Source organism: Austrofundulus limnaeus, unplaced genomic scaffold (genome assembly GCF_001266775.1).
Source record: "Austrofundulus limnaeus strain Quisiro unplaced genomic scaffold, Austrofundulus_limnaeus-1.0 Scaffold145, whole genome shotgun sequence".
NCBI lineage: Eukaryota > Metazoa > Chordata > Actinopteri > Cyprinodontiformes > Rivulidae > Austrofundulus > Austrofundulus limnaeus.
In genome coordinates, this window is record NW_013952547.1 from 713,386 (window position 1) to 730,199 (window position 16,814).

At 40.4% G+C, this 16,814-nt stretch overlaps 3 protein-coding genes across 4 annotated transcripts in view; all 3 read right to left on the reverse strand.

Moving 5' to 3' along the window:
• The window catches only part of tm7sf2 (transmembrane 7 superfamily member 2), a 13,350-nt gene extending 11,627 nt beyond the window's left edge, over positions 1 to 1,723 (reverse strand). Inside the window, exons 1-3 of the mRNA XM_014016447.1 lie at positions 1,638 to 1,723; positions 665 to 747; positions 344 to 540 (exon numbers count right to left, since the gene is read on the reverse strand). Of these exons, the coding sequence (XP_013871901.1) occupies positions 344 to 540; positions 665 to 747; positions 1,638 to 1,669 (312 nt within the window). The 5' untranslated portion in view covers positions 1,670 to 1,723. The remainder of the gene's footprint in view (positions 1 to 343; positions 541 to 664; positions 748 to 1,637) is intronic.
• Positions 1,724 to 2,912: 1,189 nt separating this feature from the next.
• Positions 2,913 to 10,169, reverse strand: vps51 (VPS51 subunit of GARP complex). 2 transcript variants are annotated; one of them, XM_014016449.1, is made up of 12 exons: positions 10,132 to 10,169; positions 9,772 to 9,973; positions 9,463 to 9,592; positions 9,237 to 9,383; positions 8,938 to 9,157; positions 7,701 to 8,589; positions 7,411 to 7,626; positions 7,231 to 7,314; positions 6,953 to 7,087; positions 5,750 to 5,871; positions 4,307 to 4,394; positions 2,913 to 4,016 (listed from the first exon to the last, which is right to left on the reverse strand). In XM_014016449.1, exons 2-12 carry the CDS (start codon positions 9,955 to 9,957, stop codon positions 3,756 to 3,758), a joined length of 2,478 nt encoding a protein of 825 aa, XP_013871903.1. In that variant the 5' UTR covers positions 9,958 to 9,973; positions 10,132 to 10,169; the 3' UTR covers positions 2,913 to 3,755. The 2 variants fall into 2 exon arrangements, with proteins under 2 accessions (XP_013871903.1, XP_013871904.1); XM_014016450.1 differs by having other exon boundaries at positions 9,772 to 10,002; positions 10,132 to 10,155.
• Positions 10,170 to 11,851: 1,682 nt separating this feature from the next.
• Positions 11,852 to 16,814, reverse strand: part of frmd8 (FERM domain containing 8) — a gene marked incomplete at its 5' end in the record, with an annotated part of 8,854 nt that continues 3,891 nt past the window's right edge. Inside the window, 6 exon segments of the mRNA XM_014016451.1 lie at positions 11,852 to 13,480; positions 13,572 to 13,800; positions 15,249 to 15,398; positions 15,520 to 15,643; positions 15,721 to 15,936; positions 16,204 to 16,370. Of these exon segments, the coding sequence (XP_013871905.1) occupies positions 13,368 to 13,480; positions 13,572 to 13,800; positions 15,249 to 15,398; positions 15,520 to 15,643; positions 15,721 to 15,936; positions 16,204 to 16,370 (999 nt within the window). The 3' untranslated portion in view covers positions 11,852 to 13,367.

Consider the following 16,814-nt stretch of genomic DNA (forward strand, 5'->3'; position numbering starts at 1 on the left):
CACTTATATTGTTTGTTTGTTTTTTCAGTATTATTACTTTTCAGCACATCAGACAATAGTGATGCTGGATTTCTAAAAGTAAACTCAGGAAATGAGGTTGAAGTTAAAAATCTGATCATCCTTTAATCATTTTTAGAACCTAGAAATAAAATTGAACTAAAGCTAAAACAAAACAAAAAGTTTAAATGCARATATAGTTAAAACTTTCAGGTCATTTGATCACACAGGAGATGCAAAATGATCAGGTATTATGTTTGTAATAGTTCTCAAACATTTCTCCAGTTGATTCCGAAAGCACTACAGTATTTATTTAAGATAAAACTAATAAATCTGTATCAGGTACCTTTCCAAATGGCATCAAATATAGAATGGCTTGGAGTCCAATCCATCCCAACAGAACCACGGGGGCCAGAGGGTCCCAGAGCTGCTCTGTGCTGGGGAGCTGAGGGGGCCACTGGAACACACTGGCCTCAGGAGATCGACTCGTGCCGATGAGGAAAAGCACCGTCAGAGGAAGAAGAATGGGAATGAATACGGCACCTGGCAGGTGAATACAGACAGAAAGAGAGGAGGTGAATCAGGTTTAAGAAAGTGAAGATGTCAAAAACAAAAACAACTAGATTTTAAAATTGATGCTCACATCAAAATAAAAAGGACGTCTTACCCAGAGTGCCTCCAAACTCCAGCTCTGAGTCATGTGACAGTTTGTGTTTCAGTGTCTTGCTGTTTGGTCCCATTTTTGTGCACCTGTTAAAGAAAGTTTAGACAGATTATTTATAATAACTGGAAAACATATAAAATGAGTAAATGAACAAAAGTGATGTATTGGCATAACTATGAAGGTAATGGGAGAGTGAAATGRATTGCCCAGTTATATTTGATTCTGTAGTAAACATGCTCAGCATAACTACAAAATTATATAAACTTTTTCTTAATTTGGTTTCCTTTATTTATTGTTTCACTTCAGTAATATCCCTTGCAGCACACAATCAAAGTTTATTGGCAATAAGAGCCGGATAAAGTGTGAGAGTGGGAAAAATATAAATAAAACATTAAAATAAAAGTAATTTGTTGATGTTTTCTTGGGCTCAGTAAGGAGCATGCACAAAATAAATATAACTGTGACTTCATTGTTTCTGTCCCAGATCTCGAGTGAAGGACAGAGGTGGAAATGCAACAGATATTATCAGTATTTCCAGAGTACTGTGGACAGGGCTGAAGGTTCTACATAAATACTAATACATGAGCTCTACAAATAATAACCTGAATTATAGTATCTCTGTAGCTCTGACAGCTGGAGTCCTTGTGTGACAAATGTTTCTGATAAGAACTAAGCTCAATAAAATAATTAGGAAGTCAATACATTGTTTCCATTGTGCGACGTATATTTTTAGCTGTATTGTGTTGTAACTTTATTTGTAAAGGTCGTAGGACCAACTGGCGCCAAAGCCTGAGTCAAAGTTCAACTTCAGGTGAAAATCCTTGATACACCTGACCTTAAGGTATAACCTGAGCTAAAGGCGGTTTGGTATGTCACTAATAATACTATCTGAACGCCTGAACAATTTAACTCTTTCTAGCTCATAAATAGATGATAAAGAGTGAAAATTTGTAATACAATGATTTACAGCGCTTACCAGAAGCTGGTTTGCTGAGGAGATAGCGACATTAGTAATTATCCGGGCTGTAGTGTCCATATCACTACTGCTTTATGTCCCGCCCACAACCCATTACGACATTCTCTCTCAGCCAATCATATTCGTCCAGTGGTCATCAGAAGAGAGTGGGCAGGAAATGCTTCAGCCTATCAGACGTGCCGGRTTGGTGGCGACAGTTCCAGCTGTGGACTAGGCGGTCCAATGGAAAACACTGTGATCTTGTTAAATACCCCTAAATTTAAGCACCTACTAAAAGTTTTCACCAATGACGTAACTATTTGTTTTCACCAATGACGTAACTATTTGTTAAAATACATACTTGGTTTCAAGTTAATAAATTATCGTTAAATTTAGATAAGACTAATTAAATGATATTCAGTAAGAGTAAGAAAACTGATATTTCTTTTAGAGTTGGTGTTGAGATCTGTAGAGTCAGTGAGGTGAAGTTTCTGAGTGTTTATGGATGAAAAGCTAACATGGAGACCTCATATAAATCATTTAAAAACAATAATAGCTAAACCCACTGCTGTATTATACAAAATGAAGGACTTATTTAATGATAAAGCACTTCATATGTTGTATGCAATAATAGTCCCACACTTAATCTACTGTATTAATGTTTGGGGAAAAGCATGCAAAACGATTGCAAGTCCCATTTTTGTTTCACAGAAAAGAGCAGTAAGGATTATTACCAGAAAGAATTACAGACACCCAACAAATTCATTATTCCARCAYTTGAAGTTATTGAAGTTCTATGATTTGGTTGGTTATAYTATTTTGTCACTTATGTATCYGGCTCATAAAAACACCTTACCTTCAAACATTCAATTACATTTTACTAAAAGAGAAAGCTGRTATAATCTCAAAGGGACATAAATGTTTGTTCAACATAAGTTTAGAACCAGTTTGAAGGAACAGGGTGCTTCAGTCCAGGGTATAAGACTGTGGAARGATCTGGTGGATGAAGTTAAAAAGGRCYGATCAATATGTATTTTTAAGAGAATGTTTTCTATTCATTATTTATTGTTCTGTTGTTAAAATTAGAGGTTTATTTATGATTTTATCTGAGAAAAAAGGGGCAGATTTAAGATTTTGTCTTCTTCTGTTGCCCTTCATTTGATTTGTATTTTAATTATATATAGAATCTGTTGTTTTTAATGAAATAAATGAATAAACATTATCATTAACTATTACACAAAATACTATTCATTGAATGTTTTAATGAAAACTTGTTAAATACAGAAAGTTTCAAACCCAGGTTCATATAGTTTTATTAATATTCTGAGAACCTCCACAGAAAACTWAACTGCAGGCAATATGTGATTCATTTAGTGTTAAATAATATAAAAAGATCAACAAATAATTCAGCAAAATAAACAGAAAAAACTATTATTAGATGAGTTTTTCCACAGGACACAATTTTACTATGTAATTACTATTATTCACATTTATTTGCAGTGATGTCAAGAGGACCATGTGCTGAGAGGCTCTGCATGTGTGATGGGTAATTTGTGGTATTCTTTTTTTGCAGACAGKATTAGACATTTTAAGGTATTCCAGCCATTTTGAAGCAATGTTCTGCGTAAAAGTAACTAATTAAAATCTTACCTGTTGCAGAAACACTTTAGTTTGAAAAATAAATACAGCTTAAATTCAAATGAACTGTTGAACAAGAATAGGACTAAACTGGGGTGCTGCTTTCTTAAAACTAGAAAATCAAACAATTCACAGTGGATCATGGAAATGTTRTTATTTACACCTTCTCATCACTGTGAATTCTGTTCTATGTGATTTTTGATGAGTTATTCGGAAATGCTGGATGTGRCACAGCTAGCTGCTAATGATGAATGCCGTAACATTCAATTTAACTCTAGTAAACTTGAATAACAAGTGTGTGGAATGTAAATACAGAGCGGCTGAAGAATTTGGGGTTCTTGCCAAGTCGACAGCCAAGACCTGGATGAATGAAACAAAGAGAACTAAGAAGTGTTTACAACGCAGATATTTCTTGAGCACATGTGSAGCAGGACGGGTGGAGAACATTCTCAAACTGAATCGAGTTTTAAATCCACTTWGTCTCAACTGTCAGGCTGAGCCTTAACCTCTTTCACAGATGACTTCAATGACACTCTGCTCCATTGGAGAGGGGTCCAGGCAGCGGTGGGCGGAGCTTCCCACAATCTCATCCAGCAGGAAGTGCACTAGATTCTCATCAGACACAAAGCGCCAAAGGTACATCTGCAGGTAGTGGCAGTCGACCTGGATCTGCTGCAGGCCGTAGCGGCCAAACGTTCGCAGACGAACGCATTCGAGGAAAGTCTTCAAGCTGATTTTGATGATTCCCGTCATCACGGAGACCTGGGACAGAAGTGGGGGAGACAGAGTTGTTTAAATAACCTCAAAAGCAATCGAGGAGCAACACTGGCATACTGAAAAGTGCACGCAATCTCCATTTCCAGAGTCTCACAAGTCAACTTGACGAGCTAGCTGCTAGTGATGAAAGCACAACAGGGTCAAGAGAGCCCTTATCCTCAGCTTCCTGCAGGTGCATGAGTGTTCTGGCTGCAGATTCGGATCTGATTGTATAATGAGCTGCTTTTGATGCAAATGAAATCCCCAGATTGAGCTACCTGATGATCGGCGCTCACCTTGTTGAACTCGACGGAGCTGAAGATGTCGATCCTCTCGGAGAACAGCTTGTGAATGTTACTCAGCAGGTTGGTGTCCATGGGAGCGCTGCAAGCAAGAAACACGCTTTATAATTAATCAGACTGATTGAATAAACACCTAGAATAAAAGATCTGAATTACACCAATGAAGGAAAAACACGGAAAAGATAATTATTCTTAGTACAGCTGAATTTAAAGGGGACAAATCATGCAAAGTTCACTTTTTTAGCCCTTAAATAGATTTTGTTGTGTACTTGGAGACTCTAGGAGTGCAGGATGGACATTTCTTATAGTCATCTTTCAATTAATTTGTATATAAAGTTTCTGCGTTGCTTGCAACTATCAAAATACAAAAATGTCCAAACGGGGTGAAGTGGYCAATGATCTACCATATTTATTCATGTTTAATGCACTTTGCAACCCTCATTTTTTGAGCTTAAAAAGTCTAATCCTCGTATAACACTAGCAATAATCTCAGACACACTTCAGGGTTTTTCAGGCTTCGCTGTGCGCCCTCTGGTGGGGAAACACGTTTTGGGGACACACACTTGTGGGCGTGTTTTGCAGCGGAGGAGGAGAAGCAGCTTCCGGCTCTGTGCGTCACTAAAACAATCTGCTTTCAGAAGCCGGCTGTTAAATCAGCAAAATGGATTTATTAGAACGCAAACATGCAACTAACATCCATGCCTGCTTTTTGTTGCCACAGTTAACAAGAAAAGCAAAACAAAATCCATTTTTTCCTCCTCTGCCGCCAGTGAGTAAGCTTCTGTTGTTTATATGCTTCACTCTGCATGACTTACACAATAAGGGAGGGTAATATTAGGATGATTTATCRCCCAGTGATAAATACAAGAGAATARTGAAACTTATTGTGGTAATACACTAYAACATAAWCAGTCKAAATTTKCTTGRTTGTATAAAACAACCCTATAACTACATGGAATATTTCTGGAGTTTAATTTCTCATYTTATACACTAMGGTTGAGCCGGATKCTCATTTCAGACGAGTATTCGTTACGGATAATGCATTTTTGARGYGTARGAGCTTGAACCGAATAACGCTTGTCAATATCCGTGCTCGTTCTGAAGGAAGATCCTCATTGGGTAACGGACTGTCTTCACGAGCTGTGATTGGCCAGTCACACACAGAGAGCCCGCCCCTCTCCTCACAGACTCTGCAGCGGGAGCGAGCCTGATCAGTTGAGTGAAGCTGACACACACACACAGAGACACGCACGCAGACAGCTGTCCAGCTCGCCTCTATTTAAACTTTTACGATGCTTAAAGTCACTTGGTGAACTTGTTTTTTAACAAGTGTGGTTTTATTTGACAAGACAGAGCTGAAAACGGCTCGTTTCATGTCGGTCACTTCCTCCATGATACGTTACGTCTCCTTTATTCAGGATTCTTTATCCACTTTACCTTGGAGTGTAGCTGGCAGCGTAGCGGGCTTGCTGCCTGGAGCTGCTGTAGACAGAAAAGGTCCTTTTGCTGGAGTCGCTGCTGTGAGCCTTCCTCACACCTTCTTCATACAAAAGGCCCACCTTTAATGCAGGATGTTCATAAAACACACCGTTATTACTCAAACAAAAGCTTAAAGGGATCCACGATTAGTTGTAACATTAGACTTTATTTGATAAACATTTATTTTAACTGTAAAATAAAGGCTGTAAAAATACTGTAGGCTGCTAAGTTTTGTAAATTTTTAACATATTTATTTTAACATAGACAGAGCCATTTTATTGACACACAAAGCATTCTGGGTAAATGATGACGTGGATAGGTCCTRGGTGTGAGTGAGCTATGTCCACCCTGAAGGTTAATCTTGGACAATATCTGATGATCGACTCTTTTAAATGAAACCAGAGAGCGTTGACAGAGAGGAGAAGGTAGAAATGACTCAGCCTGGAACTGAAAATATGGATGGAGGACAACAGAGCTGCTTCATGGAAGAAGAACCTCAGCTTAGCCTGTTAGCCTTCGCGCTAGCCCTCACGCTATATTGCCTTATATGTATTATCTCAGTGCTAGCGTGACAAACAAGCTAAACTGAGGTCCTCCATCCTTATTTTCAATTGCAGACTGAGTCATTTTTGCGTTCCCCTCTGTCATGTGGATGGAGGACCTCAGTGACGAGAGGAGAATGTGTAGCGCTGAGCTAATACATATTTATGGTGATAGCATTGGGGCTAATGCTAAAGCTAACAGGCTAAGCTGAGGTTCTTCTTCCATGAAGCAGCTCTGTTGTCCTCCATCCATATTTTCAGTTACAGGCTGAGTCATTTCTACCTTCTCCTCTCTGTCAACGCTCTCTGGTTTCATTTAAAAGAGTCGATCATCAGATATTGTCCAAGATTAACCTTCAGGGCGGATATAGCTCACTAGCAGCCTCGCACCGAGGACCTATCCACATCATCATTTACCCAGAATGCTTTGTGTGTAAATAAAATGGCTCCGTCCATGTAATATATATATTTTTAAAATTTGTTTAAAAAATTTAAAAAACTAAACAGCCTACAGTATTTTTACAYTTAAAATATATGTTTATCAAATAAAGTCTAATGTTACAACTAATCAGGGATCCCTTTAAACACAGGAACAGGATAACATCGTTTGAAGTGGCACCTGCACGTCTATGGAGGTAGTATCCTCCACTACCCTCTTCATCACAGCACGGACGTTTCGTGGCTCAATGGTGTTGACCCAGTCTCGAGTTTCAACACTCTTTCTTAACATCTGGGAGATGATCAGACCCTGGACCTGGACAAAAACAGAGCCAGGACAAACAATTTGTTTGGCATTTATGGCTCTCTTCACAACGAACTGGGTTATTTGCTGATGATGATAATAATAATAATAATAATAATAATAATAATAATAATAATAATAATAATAATAGGTACCTTGACATAATGGTTGAGTAGTTTCTGTGCTGCTTCCCTGGCTTCAGCACATAAAGTTGTGACTGGTGTAACAGGACTCTGGTGCTAAAAAAAACATGAATATAGTCAGGAACGTTATGTCCAATCTGAAAAGTCAAGCATCCTCCTACTAATAAATMTTCTCTTCCTGTAGTCTGATACCTGCACGAGGAACTGTTCATCTGTGAGTGTGAGTATGTAGGAGATAGTAGAGGTTTCAAAATCCAAGCAGAGTCGAGACAACAGCAACAGAAGGGCCGGGGGAGTCGAACCTCCTTTGTCTCCTGCGCTCTCGCAAAACTGGCGAGAAGACTGGCACACAAACTTGATAAAGCTCACCACCAGGCTCTCCCGGACTCCCTGGCTACAGAATTCCCCCTACAAGGTGGCAAAACAAAGCATGATCAGAACGACATGGCACGCATTGGATTTAAAGTGCTGCAAATTTTTACCTTGAAGTACGGTTTGTTGGAGAACGTGATGTCTTTAGCCGTGAAGAGGTGCACCGACGCCAGCACGGACTTGATCTGGTTGAGGATGGATGCAGAGAGGGACAACAGCAGCTCAGGGAGGCTGGTTGGAGCGTCTCTGCCGGCTGCGGGCCCACCCAGGTGAGCTCCGCCRCCAGCCACCGAGAGACGGGGCGTGGCCAGGGCCTGTCTGACGTCCGTCAGGCTGTCCACGTAGAAGCTCTGCAGAGCGGACAGGTACTGCTTCAGCCGCTCCGTCGCCGCTCGCGTCACGATCTCCGTCCCTTTACTTGGAACGGCCGAGCCCGGCAGCAGCTTGGCCACCGCCTGGAGTCTGCGGTGGAAGCGATCGAGCGCGCGCACTAAGAGGGAGTTGTCTCCGACCCCTTTCTCCTCCTGGATCCTCCTCTCCACGAGCGAGAAGTACCTGCGGGTCAGATCGTCCACAAAGGAGTGGAGTTTACCGTTTGCCATCTGAGGAATATTTTTTGAGGCTAGCTCCARGGTCTGAGCGTGGTTGATGAACAGTTCTTGATAGGACGTGATGACTAAGCATAAGCTGCTAACAAACTCGTTGCAGCCTCGGTCTATGAACTCCAGGATGTCGGTGTTAGAGGTGGGAGCAGGCAGGGAGCTTGTTTTAGGGGAGGTCTCTGTTGGAGATCCTGCAGAAGCAGACYTGGGCAGCCTGGGAGCTTCTTTCACGGCAGTCGGATACGGTTTGATCTCGGCCTCAAGGCCCTTCAGTTCTAACTCGAGTCGGGAGCGGGCGTGGTTCAGGAATTTATCACAAAGCTCCTCCGCTGGRTCGTCCAGCTGAAGCAGGAGCTCCACGCACTCCGACAGATCTTTGGCACTTGTTCCACCGTCCCTYTAGGCAAAGCAGGCAGAACAGAAACATTTTGTGTTGAGGGAAAAATATATCCGTGTAGCTGAATGTTACCTGTTCTTTAACAATATATGTATTAATTGTTTAAAGTTAAGTGTTGCAACAGCTACAAAAGTACATGAGAATCATTTTATAAAAACAGAAAAGACATTCCAGAGGCAACTCTCTGATGCTGTTTGATAAGCCTGCAGAGTTGGGATCGTTTTGTTTGTGAAAATATGAGATCGTGTGTAAAATAACTCCACTGGGATTTCCTCCTAAGCTTATGAACAGGACTGTTTTARATTATGTTCCATCAAAGTGACAAGACCTGCTTTAAGAAGTTGGTACCTGAACTTCTGTCGCAGCTTCTGAGCCAGCTTCTCCATGATGGCATGGCAGTCATCCTGAATCCCCTTGAAGGAGGGCAGGTGGCTGTACTGCTGCAGCACGCAGCGGGCGCGCCGGTGGAAGCTCACCGCCTGAGCATAGGCCTGCAGCTCCAGACACTTATTCAACCTAGCAGGCAGTTCAAACAGGAACTGGAGCTTCCTCAGCAGAGTGTGGACCCCTGGGGTAAAACATCATCAGGCGAGAAACAAAATATTTCTCATGTGCTGTGAAGAAAACAAACTAAGTTTAGGTCTAACCTGAGAGTTTTGTAATCTGTGCGTGCTGGTCTTGAAGCGTGCCGCTGATACTAGCACTGAAGTCAGTGATCGCTGCCATGTTGGCCGACAGGCAGTCCATTTCATCTTCCATCTTTTTGAAGTCATTCTTCATCTTTCTTATGGTGTCTGGCAGAAATAAAAAGGAAACGTTACTGCACCAATTCAACTGGACTGTAATTAWAAGTTGGTCTGATGTTCTGTTTACCTGTAGCAGATATGAACTTGTTGTAGTTTTCATAGACCAGGGTTTGCATGTCGCTGTCTAAGGAGCGGATCTGCTTCACCATGCAGGTCTCGTGATCCATCAGCTCAGCAAGGGAGCACTCTCTTCGAAGCTGTATTTGGACACACACAAGACATGAAAATATTATAATTACAACTTAAAACAGAACATATTCAAACATCATAATCCACCATTCAGGAGACACAATGATAGCAAGTGCCTTCATCAGCAGCACAAACTTTATGACTAAAACCATAACAAGTTAACACTGGACACCGGAACTGAGAGCACCTTATTGAGGTACTGTTCCGGGTCGAAATGAGGCCCGTTGATGTCGCAGGGATCCAAGGACTGCGGCTGTTCCGGGGCCTTTCCCTCCTCYTTCAGCCCGTAGTAAAGCTTCAGCATGCCGTGAACCCTTCGCCTCCTGCCGGGCTCCTCCGACAGCGCCACCGAGCCGTCCGCCTCAGCGTCCATACTGAAATCCGACCAGCTGACAGGAAGAATTAAACAAAAGATGACCTACAAACGACTGACACCTTAAAAACAGTGGCCGGAACTGCTAATTAAAGTTTAAACGCAACTAATATATTTTTAGTTCTGATTTTCCCCCAAAATAACGACATATTTTTGCCGTATATATCAATTTACCTGAAGTAGAGGCAGCTGCCTGAAAGTGTTGTTGTTTCCGCGTTTGTAGCCAATCCAAAGTTACGCTCTCAGAAACTGTACGTAAAACGTCAGTGCGCTCTACTGCGCATGTCCGAGTTTATTTCCCTTTTGTTTTCAGGTTTAGTTATAACAAAGATTGCTGTACAAGATAATAAAACTGAAATATTGAGCAAACAAAAATATTAAAATTATATTGATGAGCTGGAATGTTATAGGACTGTCTTAAAGCTTTATGAATAATATTTGCCTCTAAACTATAACAATTATAACACACACAATTATACCACTATAGTGTTTTTTTTCTTTATCCTTTATTCTATCTCACCCTCTCCTGTTATGAGCTGCAGTAATGTGCAAATTTCCCCACTGTGGGATCAATAAAGTTTTATCTTATATCATTTCAATTATATCAACACTGCAATTGAAATCTGCTTTGGCATACTTGCTGCTTTATGCTTTTAATTTTAACCACTTTTAGCATTTAGCTGACATTTTGATACTTTTCTCTACCTTTGGCTTATATTTGTCAGGTTTTAGTTTTAGCATGTTTTGCTACTTTTGCTAACTGGAACTTTATCATCTGTATCAACTCKTTGTTGGCATAATTGATGTTTTGAGACATTTAAGTGTTTCTGTGATTTTTTTTTATTTCAGCAGTTTCAATCCTCCATATACATATTACAAACCACTTGATAATAAAACATTTTTGCAAACATTGTTAAATGCATCTGATAGAAATGACAGTATTTGTTAGTTTCACTGTTTTAAAAAAATCCACACATTAATGCATTTGAAGAACATAAATACTGCTTATGGAAGGTTCTGTGAATCAATGAGGGACTGTAAATAAACAAAACATGCAAGCTAAAGTGAGTATGACTTCAGGATACAGTACTTTAGTTAGGTAGTGGAGTAGTACACACATTTCATGATTTTTATGGAAACTTGGGATCTATCCATTATTTAAAAAGAAAAAAAAAAAACGAAATAAACCCAGTATAAAAAGGTAAAAATCATTACTTAGCTGATTATGTGACAGATGTGTTAAAAAAATGTTCTTGAAAGCACAGAAATACCAAAATTGCGCCAAGTACAGGCATTCAGGTACCAAGTTAGTAGAAAGAAAAAAAGGCACTTTAACCTTCTGCAGAGACTGATGGAAAGTTTCAGGAGTTAATTTGACCTAATTTTTAATTGTTTACAAACAAAGATGAAGATGAGGGTAAAAAGTCTGAAAAGCTAAGAAACAAACAAAAAATATTCATAAATTGATAGTATCAATAGTGCAACTTCACATAACGAGTAGACTGTTGGAATGTGCATCTACAATGAGACATGCATAGTGTGTGTGTGTGTGTGTGTGTGTGTTTCGGCCTGCTGCCACACAGACAGTAGCTGAGATCAAAGTTTAAAGAACAAAAAAAAAAAAAAACATTCTCAGAGGATGAACAAACAGAAAGCTCGATATAAATGCTGATCAGATAAGGATGAGGATGAGTTCAAACAGAAGATCCAAATATTCCTTCAATGAATTTGTTGATGATGTTGGTATGCTTGTTTGTCTTTGTGTCTATGGTGTATAATGATGTGATTGTGATGCTGTAATTCTGAGTGTTTTATGTGCTGCAGAACAGGAACCTGCTGTAAAACAGCAATTATGCTGAGTCAGYCTTGATTTTTAGTAATTTTTCCTGTTAAATCAATAAATCAAATCAAATCAATGAAGTGGTTAAAAAAATCAGACAGTTTTAGAGACATAAGTGTGTAAGAACTGAAATCGGTCACCTAAAGGGATATTTCGGCTGTTTTGACTGAAGCAGGGTTTGGTGGGCACATTCTGAACAACTATTGTAGAATTAGCTAGCTTTAGCACCCCTCATGCACTCTAAAACTTTAAATGCTTATGTTTGCATAAATCATTACAACATTGAGTCATTTCAAGATGGCAGCACTTCACATCGTTCTTGTCTACGTTAAGCTGTTAGCTCGATTTATTTCTCCAAATTGAAGCCAATAAAAAAGCTTTCCACAAAAGTTAAGATATAAATTATTCAGAAAGTTTCCACAAAACTTCCCTTCAAAGAGGCTGAAATATCCTTTAAGGTAACGTCCAGGGTTTAAACAGGTCAGATAGGTTTGTTTTGGCACAGAATGTGTCGGCACTCTCCAGTGAAAATTTCTTGTAGCAAATTGGCCACTTGTACATTTCGCTTTTTTTTTTTTAAGGAAATTATAACTTTTTTCTGCTAATCTGAAAATTCATCGCCGCAAATCTGAAAACACTAACATAATAAAAAGATTTTAACATACATTTGAACGCATCTGTTTTGCAAGGGAAAAAAGTGTCAAACGGCTGACCAGAACACGATTCAGGAGCACGGGTAACTTATTGCATCAGTTTTACGTCGCTTGACAGCTCAACCAAAACAAATTATAATCCAACATAAAGAACGTCTATTTTTACATCAACACCACTGATACCGAAGGAGCCGAGTTAAAGATACCGCTTTAAAAAAACATCCAAACAGCCAGATTTAACAGTATTATTGATAAATGCTAAAGATTTTAAGTTTTATTTGTGAGAAAGTTTTTTTTAATTAAAAAATATGTACTTACAAGTAATTTCCACAACACAGCCAATGTGCTCCCATAACAAAAAKCATCTAAATGTTTTCTACCAGTACTTCTCTTAAGTGGCTTCAGTTCTTTGTGAAGCCAAGGCACCGGCAGTTTGATAAAAGCAGGCGAGTGTCGACACCCCCTCAGACCCTAAAAGTGTTTGTCATGCTGACTGTYGGCAGGCTGCGCAGATCTCTTACGGTTTGGAGAAGTTTCATCTCGTACGAGAGGACGTATTGCAACATTCTTGATGGTAAAAACCCACCAGGCTAAAAAGAGGTAATGTAGTGGTTAAGGGCTTGTTCTCAGGAGTTTAAGGCCATCTACTGAACAGCTGCTTCAGTTCAACATTTGAAGCGTTCTTTGTTTTCTGTTTTTATATTTTAAAAAGATTGTTGTTTTCACATTTCTGTACTTTCATTATATACACCTCTTCTGAGGATAAATATATTCACACCTAGAAACCTCTCGCTTGGTCCTTTGCTCGTCGCAGGGAAAAAAACAACAACATTTCAAGCTCTTACACAAGTCGACGCTTTGAAATCTCAGTGTAAAAAGTTCAGATTTGGTCTTTGAGAGGAACCCAGTGGAGGCGTTTAACTTTGCTCCTGGCTGTCGGTCACCTGCACGGCAGAGTATGTGGGTGCCGACGCCTGGCGGGTGAAAAACGACGCAGCTCTCTTCGGCTTCAGGCGTTTGATCTCTTTTCCTAAAAAAAAAAAAAAAAAAAAGGCGAGACAGAAAGGTTGACGACAGAAAGGCTCTGGCTCGTTCCGTCTCGTCCCGCTGAGCGGACTCACCGTTGTCCACGTAGCTGATGGTGTTGAGCGAGTGGACCCGGCTGCACACGACGCTGCCCTGCCTCTGCAGCATCGCGCGCCGTCCTCCTCGCCCGTTCTTGGCGCTGCCTTCCTGCTCGGCGGGCTGCTGGGAAACGCCCTCGCCGCTGTCCGCCTCGGCCGCGGCGCCGCCCTCAGACGCTGACTTCAGCTCCACGCAGAACTCGATGAAGCCGCTCATTAGCTGGGCCTGGTGGACAGAAAAACATTTTCATCTCAGAAACCAGGGGGCAAGGCAGACATGAACAAATCTGAATCCATTTAAATTGATTAGTTTTATTTATTCGTGTATAATATGATCTCATGTATAATACGACCCCCCTTTTTTGAGCTTAAAAAGCATAAAAAATTTAATCCTCAAACTACCTCCAATTTCATACAGACTTCAAGATTTTTCAGCCTTTGCAGTCTTTATARATATCAGTAAAATGATCATTGGACTGTTCATTTTATTTTAACAACATATGTACTAAAAGGTATTTTGACAACAAATATATATCAACTGTAGCAGCATCATATGAATTCTGGCATTTTACACATAGTCCACCAGGATGGGCCAAAACAACATCAGAGACTTCAGAAAAGCAGATTACTTCCTACTRGCGAGCGCCTCCTCTGTGGGGAAACTTTTTTCAGGGATTCTAACTTTTTCAGAACACCGGTAGACGGCAGCCATTACAGATGAACGTGTTTGTTGTTGTTCGAGGAGCGGCTCAGTCACACACTAATGCCTTTAGTTTGTTATCATTACTAAGGTGCAGGACTGCCCCCCCCCTCTTTTTTTCACATCATGTCACCTGCTTGGATCTGTTACTATCTTGCTCTGAAGCACGGAGGAGTGTCCGAGGTGAGCTCGTTTCAGCTGCTTTTTGCAACGCGGCCTTGTTTCCGGACTCAGACATTTTGCCGATATTTCAGTTAAAATATATAAGTAAAAATATTTATTCGAGTATAAAAGTAAGTAAGTAAAGTTTTATCTATAAAGTGCCTTTCACAGAAATATATTCACAAGGTGCTGTACAATCATTAACAGTATAAAAATGGTGAAAAGAATAAAATGAAACAGAAAAACAAAATTACACATAAGCAACGAAAATTGAACATCAAATCAGGAATTAATTTCTAAAATTATAAATCAAACACAAGGTCAATGCAGGTCAAAATATACAGTAATACACAAAAACATAATGAACGCGGGAGAGAAKATATGGCGTAAGTTCAATAATAAAGAAAACAAAGATTAGCAAAGCATTCACAATGGAGGTAGACTGGTAGTAATGGTGAAATGGTTAGCTTAAACGCTTGAGAGAAAAAGTGAGTTTTTAGGAGTGTCTTGAAAGAGACAATGTTACCAAGGGAGCGCAGATTAAAAGGGATAATAATAATAATAATAATAATACTACCCCCCAACTTTATGGATGATTTTATGGATTAAATTTTACGTATTATATTTGAATAAATACAGTATTTGTTGTATTAACATCGTGTAAGTCATGTCATGTAGACAACAGATGATGTTAAAACACTAACAACCATCCCTGTTTCTCAATAAAAGATGGTCTGAGTCTAAAACCTGGAAATGAAAGGCAGCAGGTGATTCACTTTATGGAAGAAAGTTAATCCATCAGCTTTAATTACTTGTTTTGAATAAATCTTCAGCAGCTTGTTGACCGGAGTGCCGTCTTCTTCTCCATCAAACTCCAGCCACAGAATGTGTGAGTCCCCCTCCTCCTCGGGGTCGCTGTGGTCCCATGAGAGCTCATTGAAGCGCAGGCCCAGCAGCACGTGCTGCAAGAAAACGTGATCAGTGAGAGGAAGACGGAGGAGCTTCCAGAGTAGAAAACAATAAACATTTTTCTACTTTGTAAAAAGTAAAGGAGTGTAACAAACCGGTGGATCAGGCGCTCACCTTCTCCTTTGCATCCATCACATAAACTCCGTCCAGGCAGATCCCGATGTTCACCGCTTTACGTTTTCCTCGTTGGAGGAGCCCTTGAGCCGGTTTATCAATCTCACCAAAGAAAAACGCACACCTGTTGGTGCATTTAGAGGGTTTTCACACAGAAAGGAGTCAGATTGTAGATCTGATTGTGAAAGGGGAAGTTCTTACCCATAGAAAGGCAGCATGTGACACATGCTGAGGTACTGGTGCAGCAGCTGCTGGGGCTCGGGACAGCTTCCCACAGGGGACCTGATCTTTCTGTACTCGTCCAGAAGTTTCTGCTCCAGCTCGGCCTGACGGCTCGACTTCCCTCGCAGCGTGGAYAAGAACCCTCCGCTCCCCATGATGACGTGCGCAGGCAGAAACGACGACAGCTTCTTCTCCCTGCGGACCCCAGAGGCAGCAGGTGACATGACTTATTAGTGATCATTTACTGTTAAAACCCATGATGCACTGCGGTCCAACTGTCCTGCCTCAGGAATGTCTCCTCACATCGATTTTCTTTCATTGTTTGCCCAAATCATCACACAGACATGAAACATGATGTTACAGGAWGCAGCACCGACCAACACTGACTGCAGTAAATCTCCACCTCTTGTGCTCTGTACGCATAATCAAAMCCTAAATGTGAAACTATTTCCCATCGATTACCTCACAGCATTAGTGACTTGCTGGTTGTCTAGACTAATGCCTTCTTCAATCGCGAGAGACAAGGCTCCGAGTCCAGTCCAGTGTTCAGGGTCACAGGGGTATCGACCTGAGAGGATGTTGCTCTTGGCCTCTTCATAAAGAAGTCTCAACACTCCCTCATCGTCGATCTGCTCACACAGTGACAACAATCAACCGAGCTCAGGGTTAGTTTATTTACTCATTTTACCTTGACCTGCTTAAAATACAGGACGAGTCAAAAGTCACAGGACACCCTTGTATTTTGATCCAATATGATGGCCATGTTCTGGACACAGCCTGAAAGATAGACCCCCGTCATCCATTACTTCCTGGGGTTTTCAGATACCTCYTTTTCCCTTTTCTTTCTAAAATACAAGTGTGTCCTGTTACTTCTGACTCATGCTGTAGTTTGAAAATATAAGTTACAAATGTAAAAACTGAGAAATTATAAAGTATTTCTGTGTAAAAACAATTAACTGTAAACTGAGGTTGTTCAAGCAGCTACAGTTGTGGTCAAAAGTTTACATACACTTGTAAAGAAACATAATGTTATGGCTGTCTTGAGTTTTCAATAAGTTCTACAACTCTTATTT